The 7,733-nt window shown below is 43.8% G+C and overlaps 2 protein-coding genes across 2 annotated transcripts in view; one reads left to right on the top strand and one right to left on the bottom strand.

The window, feature by feature from the left end:
- The first annotated feature begins 2,598 nt into the window (after window positions 1-2,598).
- Window positions 2,599-5,906, top strand: LOC135260038 (inhibitor of growth protein 2-like). The gene is made up of 2 exons (XM_064345143.1): window positions 2,599-2,935; window positions 4,523-5,906. The coding sequence occupies exons 1-2, from the start codon at window positions 2,794-2,796 to the stop codon at window positions 5,269-5,271; spliced, it is 891 nt and encodes a 296-aa protein (XP_064201213.1). The 5' UTR covers window positions 2,599-2,793; the 3' UTR covers window positions 5,272-5,906.
- A 473-nt stretch (window positions 5,907-6,379) lies between these two features.
- The window catches only part of LOC135260033 (uncharacterized), a 20,449-nt gene continuing 19,095 nt past the window's right edge, over window positions 6,380-7,733 (bottom strand). The window contains exon 31 of the mRNA XM_064345113.1: window positions 6,380-6,966. Within this exon, the coding sequence (XP_064201183.1) occupies window positions 6,698-6,966 (269 nt within the window). The 3' untranslated portion in view covers window positions 6,380-6,697. The remainder of the gene's footprint in view (window positions 6,967-7,733) is intronic.

Raw genomic sequence — 7,733 nt, 5'->3', positions numbered from 1 at the left:
CTGCACCCTGAATTATCCTCCATACCCCTGTCCCTCCAGCGAGGACTCAGGCTTTAAGCATTAAAAAAAAGAGGGGACGTCAGAAGCTGCTGAACTACGCTTAGCGCTCTCAGAGACAGACAGAGGGACGGCGCGCAGATGGAGTCCAAGGCTGTCGCCACACCAGACCCAGACCGAGGTAAAACGGACCCGCTCTAACCAATCAGGAGCAGATGGGAACGAGACAACGACCAGGGGGGGGACTCCCGGAGGCGCTCGAGCAAACACAGCCGGGCCCTGTTTATACCACAACCTGCTGCTTCCAAAACCCCACCACTTAAAATCAGTGCTCTGAATGACGAAGAAGCCTAGTCTGGTGAAGTATTTTTTTTTTTCAAAATGCTGATTGACAAAATTTCACAAGTTTGCTCACCACAGAATGGTCTCAACAAATATATTTTGAGACCTTAAACTTGTTTTGCTCTGATCAACCCTTCCCTCTGTTTAAACCCTGCAAAAAATGCTACAGGCATCACCACCTCCTTGAGAACAATATTAAAAACAATAATAATAAATAAAAATAAATTTTTTTAATCCTATCAAGAGACTGACTGGAGGTATTCATGTAAAGTAGATGAAACGGCTGGCTCGGTCCCTAGGCTGAAATATGCAGTCAGTTGATCTGAGCAGCTCAGGAGTTTTGCCTTGGACTTGAATGAATGAATAACACAGACATTACAATCAATGTGCTGTTCACCATGTGAAGTCCATTGTCTCCTTAGTTACTGTCGCTTGGGAAAAATAAGAAAGTTGACCCATCTTCTTCACCCAGGCCCTTCACCAAACACACTCTAACAATCACGCCTCTTAAAAAAAAATCTTTAAATATCTATAACAAGGAACTGACAAGGTTTCGTTTTCCAATGAAAATGTTCAAATGAATTCAAAAATGAATTTACTAATAGCCGTAAAATTATAATGTAGTGTTGTCCCCATTGTCTTTCATTTCTATCCTGTCCATGAAACACAAATACAGCCATTTTTTATGGGAGTACGTTTGCCAGAAATTTGTATGGAATCATTGTGCCATCTAGTGAAATATTTTCATTACTACAAACATGGATGTCATAGAGACCTGCAAAAATCTGCTTAAAGGGGAGGAATATTATCTATAAACATATAAAGGCTGATTCGCTTTACAAATAAAAACCCATCTAGCTGTGGATCTGCATATTGGTATCAGTTTATACATCGTAAGTAGCTCACAGCACTTGTTCCAGTCATACGTAAAGAGTTATCATCCCCTTTCTGAAACCATATTCAGCCTGCAAGATAAGCACCCTTTTTTCTGCCCATACTGAAAGTATCTATATTGTATGTGGTTATCTGTGGCACTTATGGGTCCTTTGGTTATGGTTCAAGGAATTTCTGAGGATATGTATGCTGTCCTACAAAGCCTAACTGCAGTAAGTACGCAAATGGTAAAACTGAGAAAATGGCTTTAAAGTGTTTTAACTGGCTAGTCATCGTGGTTTTTTGGGCATAAAAATTACCTCATGAATACATGTACAATTAGTGCACTTATATACCTATAACCCATTTGGCTGGCCAGTTAAAACACTTTAAAGCCATTTTTCTCAGTTTTACCCTTTGCGTAATTACTGCAGTTAGGCTTTGTAGGACAGTATGGTTGACCACCATATGGGGCAACATCTTTTTATCACACTTTCGTCAAAAGTTGTGATGGGAGACAGTAATACAATGTACTCACTGAACCATGTATAGAGACATTGGGCCTCATTCACAAAACATGAGTACGATCACATTTGATCATAAACTGTGTGTAAAAAGCATAAACGTGTAAAATTTAAAGTTAGCATTCATAATCTCATATACCTGGGATATGCACAGAAACAAAGGTGTGCACTTGTATCACAAATCCCATATTAATTTTTTTTTTTTTTTCGGGAGGAACATTTTTAAGAACAAAAGTAAGAATAATGAAATAAAAGTTTAGTTAATTTGTCCCTATGTCTCCCACAGACTGGCATAACTTAATGCAGTGATGAAACAGACTCACAAAACAAATATAAACGAGCCATGTCAGACAGGGAGAAAATAAAACAGCAGGAACAGGAAGACTCAGAGGCACTGTGTGTAATTACGAAGGATGGAAGTGACAAGAATAAGGTGTTTCTATAAATAAATTTCCTCAGCATTTAAATACTGTTTTTTTCTTTTTGTCTGTGTTTTACATCCTCATATCTCACCTTTGAACAAATGTTGTTTACAATGCCCCCCCTCACAATAATATAATATAATAATATAATATAATATAATAATATAATATAATAATATAATATAATATAATATAATATAATAATATAATATAATATAATATATGTCCTTTATTGATAGTTTATCTGTTGCTGCGCAATGAGCTCCATTAACTTCTTATGTTAGAGGAAATCGAATCCTGAACCCCCTAGTGAAAATACAATATAAACTAGAGGTAGTATTTCTTTAAAATTCCACCATCTTTGTGTCCAACCCACTGACAAGGAAGCTGCGGGAAAATGCAAAAAACGCGGTGCATTGCCTTATAAGGCATGTTTCAGCTCATGCGCAGAAAGCACAGTTTTGTTTGAAGTGAATTGCAGTTAGTCCGGCGGATTGAGCAGCACGAAAAGAATAGACAACTAGGTGTAGTAGCACTGATATCGTAGACATATTATTCTCCTTGCATGTGTTTTCGTAGACCATTCATTTTCTCTCCGCGTAGTTTGTTGATTTGCTTAATGCAGTGCCATCACAATGTTGGGACATCATTACCCAAACGTGGAAAAAACACAACTGGTCAGTTACGTGGAGGATTATCTTGAATGTGTGGAGTCTTTGCCTTTGGACATACAGAGGAATGTTTCATTGTTGCGGGAAATTGATACAAAGTATCAGGGTACGTACCTCTTTGCATGAAGCCATTACTTTGTTACAGTGCGACCTTAAAGGAATTCACAGGCGACAATGCAACACTTTGTTAGCTGGCATGCTGATTTGTGTTTCTCGTGATGCAGTGCTGCCGTACAACCTAGATATAAAAAATCTTCACGCAAGCTACAGCTTTATAGATTGGTCGATAGTTTATTAGCTGGCTAATAAAACACATCGTCTCGTTTGATCGTAAATTGAGGTAAACACAACGAAGCGCTCTGAAAACTGAATGGTCCTGTTTGGGGTGTGATAGCTATGCGCTTTGCTAGGAAACTGAAGTAAGCAAACGGATCAGCCATTTTGCCAATAATTAGAGAACTCCGAAAGCTAGCTTGCAAGCAAGGCAGTTGAATAGTAACCAGGGCTCCACAAAAGCGTTTAGCGTCAAGTACAAACTGTTACTTATTGATATAGCTCAGCGGGTGCCGTATTTGTTCGATACAGTAAGCTTTTGTCCTTCATTGTTTGCTAGCTAAATTAAAACGACGACGCTCATTTTCTACTTGATAAAATGGCAAGCGTCTATAAGCAGAGTGATCTGCAAACGTTTCGGAGGGTCTACGAGCCTATTTCAGTCTTTATTGTTACATAAACAAGGTTTTGCACGCAAAACTTTAGTCGTACCACGAGCTCTGCACTCGCTCGTCGTTGCCTCCGGTTCATTCACATAGAAGTGAAAACGGATAACAAGATGACATTCTATTTGGAAAATGTAGCAAGTTTTCTCGCCACTAACACCCAGACACGAACAGCAGTGGTATAATTCAGCAAATTCGTTCAGAGAAAATCAAGCAGTTGGCAATAGATTCAGCGCCCTGCTCTATCTAAACATGTATGAAATTCATTTGGCCAAGGAGCTACTCACAACTCGAACAGTGCATGTCGTCACTTCCTCCGTATCTTCGAAAGGTTTGACTACGGAAGCGGGATAGTTTGACCGTATACAATTTAAAGTATTGTAGCGAGAACGACTTCGCTCATGTTACCTATATTCAACGCTGTTGTTATTTGTAATTGATTACAAAACATGTTATTGATTTAACCAGTAATTTCTAAATCCTGTTGACTAGGCTAGTAGAGTACCACCCCATTATTAGTCGACCACCGTCCCATGCGCTGAAACATGCGTTTCATGAGTACTGTCCTATAGCAACTTCATGAGTGCTACGACTATATATGAATGGAAATGTTCAATATAGAGATCTGGGCTTTGATGCCGATTATGTTCACATCCTGCCAACGTAATTTGTAAGGCGTGTTGCTGAAAATATTGATGGCTTAAGCTAGAACTCTGCTGTGAATAATTTCATTTTCCATGCGTCTATTTTGGCGGAGAAGACTAGGCTACAGATAGCCTAAACGTGAGCTGTCCACATATTATTGATCGTTGTTACCAGCATGGGGAAATTTGTCGGTCACTGTTATGGTCAAGATGAAAGGATAGCCCACAATTGCATGCTGGAGGGGGGAAAAAATACTAGGAATGACATGTATTCCATTCTTGGAGACACTGATTAAAGTGAAGAGATTTCTGTATGGCTGTGTTTTGCAGAGGTGCTGAAGGAGGTCGATGGCGTCTACGAGAAGTACAAGAAGGAGACTGACGGAGGCCAGAGGAAGCGCCTGCAGCTCCAGCTCCAGCGGGCCCTGATCAGCAGCCAGGAGCTGGGGGACGAGAAGATCCACGTGGTGACGCAGATGATGGAGCTGGTGGAGAACCGCGCGCGGCAGATGGACTCGCACTCGCTGTGCTTCCAGGAGCCCGCCGAGGCGGAGAGGAGCGGCGCGGCCGCCGCGGAGAAGGCCAAGCCGGAGGCTGCCGCCGCCGCCGCGTCCACGCCGCACCCCGAGCGCTCGTCGGCCCGAAGACCGCGCCGCCAGCGCAACAGCGAGAGCCGCGACTCCTGCCACGGCGGCGGCGGCGGTGGCGGTGGTGCCGCCGGGGCCGGCGCCAACGGCGTGGACGAGCCGGGCGAGGAGCCGCCGCCCCGGGAGAAGAAGTCGAAATCCGCCAAGAAGAAGAAGCGCTCCAAGGCGGCCAAGCAGGAGCGCGAGGCGTCGCCGGTGGAGTTCACCATCGACCCGAACGAGCCCACGTACTGCCTGTGCGACCAGGTGTCCTACGGCGAGATGATCGGCTGCGACAACGAACAGTGCCCCATCGAGTGGTTCCACTTCTCCTGCGTGGGGCTCACCTACAAGCCCAAGGGCAAGTGGTACTGCCCCAAGTGCAGGGGGGACAGCGAAAAGACCATGGACAAAAGCATCGAAAAGACGAAAAAAGACAGGAGGTCTAGGTAGTGGACTCATTTTTTTATTTTATTTTATTTTTTATGTTTTTTCTTTCTCCTTGTTTCTTTCCTACCGTTATATATGCTCGATAAAACAATCTTGTCTGAGAGGCTATGCAATCTATGGCGTTAATACAATACTGACGTGTTCAGACATGGTCAGTTTGATGGTGCATCCATAAAAAAAAATACACAACATGATCATAAGCAGGTGCTGTGCCAACACTGGTATATTCGCGTAGATTGCCAGGTGACCTCTTGTAAGAAAACCGAGAAAGTCATCGTCATAAATACTACAATTCACGGTCACCTCTGTCAGACACAAAAGTGGAAATGCACTTGGGGAAGTTTCATTTGGCATTAAATTTCCAAACTGAAATGAAAAGTTTACTTTACTGTCATTGTGGGGAATGCATTCTTTTTCTAGGTCTTGTCCAATGCAGGTCTGTGAACACATAACGTTTTGATATACAGTATGTATTTTTTGTGTGTGCGTGTGTTTGTAAAACAAGAAAGATTTGGCCTTTTAAATGTCTTCCAAAAACCAGTTACTACTTACTTCACTGTTGTATATTTTGTTCATCATTTCTGATGCGATCTCCTCAAATTTGCAGTATTTAAATAAACCTGTGACAGTTGACTGTTCTGAGTATTCTGGGAGCCATTTTTCTTTGTATACTGCAGCTAAGGTTTGCCTGACTATTTATACATGAAGCATTTCAAGTTACTTGTCCTATTCCTAACCCTTGAACTGTACTGTTTATGAATGTGGCCCACTAAACATTCCTATATTGCGTGTTTCTAAGTGTGTGGGTGGGAAGGGGGGTGTTGAGTGATTGTGGACCCCCAGTAGTTTGAGGGACCCCTGTCGGAAAAACCCAAGGCCTGGATCGTGGCTGTCCAACCCTGTTCCTGGAGATCTACTGTACTGTAGGTTTTTGTTTCAAACCTAATTTGGTACACCTGATTCTACTAATTTGCAACTCAATGAGATCTCAAGCTGTTGAACGAGGTGTAGATTAAGGTTTACACTCATTCTAAAAATAACAGTGATAGACTGTGAAAATGCTAGTCCTGCTTTATTCCTGCCTCAGCTTTTTTAGTGAAATGTTATAAGTCTGAAAAGGGCCAGTGTGGGTGCAGGTTTTAGTTTTAGCCCAGCACTTAAGACACCCGATTCAACTAATCATGGTCTTCAGTGAAGACCTTGATGAGTAGAATCAGGCATCTTGGCAGTGGACTAAAAACAAAAAAAATGTACCCACAGTGGCACTTTTCAGATAAGATTGGACACCCCTGTTATGAATGATAAATGTTCAGTTGGTGATTGGCTGGACAGACACTGCGGATGCCCATCGCCCCCTGGTGGGTACTGGTTGACCGTGGGAGTCTTTTTGGGGATGACATCATCCTCAGAGGGCCCACTGCACACAGCCTCAGCGGTTTGCCGTCTGCGCCGACCTGTCGACCTCTCCCTCGTCTTCGCTGCTGCTGGACTGCTCTCCAAACAGGTCCTCCCCCGAGGCGGGGGTCCTGGGGCCGCCCCCCCGGGACGTCAGCCTCAGGGTCACCAGGGTGGGGCTGTCGCTCAGGCCCAGCAGGAGGGTGCTGTCCTCCCCCAGGACCGACAGGCACTGGATCCGGCTGTCGGGCCTGAAGACCGAGAGGACGGTGCCACCGTCCAGGTCCCAGACGCTGGCCTCACCTGCGGGAGCAGAAGAGCCACCTGACCATCACACCCAATCACCTTACAGCTCAGAGCAGGGCTGGCCAATCACGTTACAGCTCAGAGCAGGGCTGCCCATTCCACGGCTGCTTCTGGAGATCTACTGTCCTGTAGGTTTTCTCTCCAACCCTAACAAAGCACACCTCATTCAACAGCCAGAGCACAGCTGCCTGAAAAGAGATATCAACAGGCAAGAAAATGAGCTGGAGATACCAATGTTTCTAGGGTTGCTTAGCCACGGCCAGTACTGTGGTAATATACTACGATAGATATCCACATACAAAATCCTTTAGATAAGAGACTTGTTTTCTTGAAGCCACAGTTACTCTCTGCAGCAATACACTCAGACTGGGGTGTAGAATGCCCTGAGAAAGCAGATTCATTCACAACCATTCATTCAAGTCTTCTTTTGGCATCCCAGATGCAATCTGCTCCAGACTCTATCCTGCTTGCCAAGGATAACTGTAATTATCTCTCGGTAAGTACAACGCAGAGTTAGGATGCTGCTCGAAGCAGCGGTCATTGCGGTTAATCCCAGCGATCAGAGACAATGAGCATACTCCAGGCACTATCCAAGGCTTCTACGAGCTTGCCAAGATGTAATGAACTTTGAGATTTTCTGAGAAAGGGATGTTATTTTGGAAGGTACATCAATAACCATGGCAACGCCCGAGGGACCTTAATTTCTTGCAAGAAAACATGGTCTTGCTCTTTTGAAATTTTTATCTAGTCAGAAGGTTAGTAAC

The sequence above is a fragment of the Anguilla rostrata genome, chromosome 7 (genome assembly GCF_018555375.3).
Source record: "Anguilla rostrata isolate EN2019 chromosome 7, ASM1855537v3, whole genome shotgun sequence".
Classification (NCBI taxonomy): Eukaryota; Metazoa; Chordata; class Actinopteri; order Anguilliformes; family Anguillidae; genus Anguilla; species Anguilla rostrata.
Note: the sequence above shows the minus strand (reverse complement) of the source record. Positions and strands in the feature narration are given on the sequence as shown.

What these genes read in the sequence shown, in the direction of transcription:
- LOC135260038 (XM_064345143.1), top strand. Translation starts at nt 2,794, where the DNA reads ATGTTGGGACATCATTACCCAAACGTGGAAAAAACACAACTGGTCAGT. An exon ending in AATTGATACAAAGTATCAGG is followed by an intron (nt 2,936 to 4,522) that starts GTACGTACCTCT and finishes TGTGTTTTGCAG; the next exon opens with AGGTGCTGAAGGAGGTCGAT.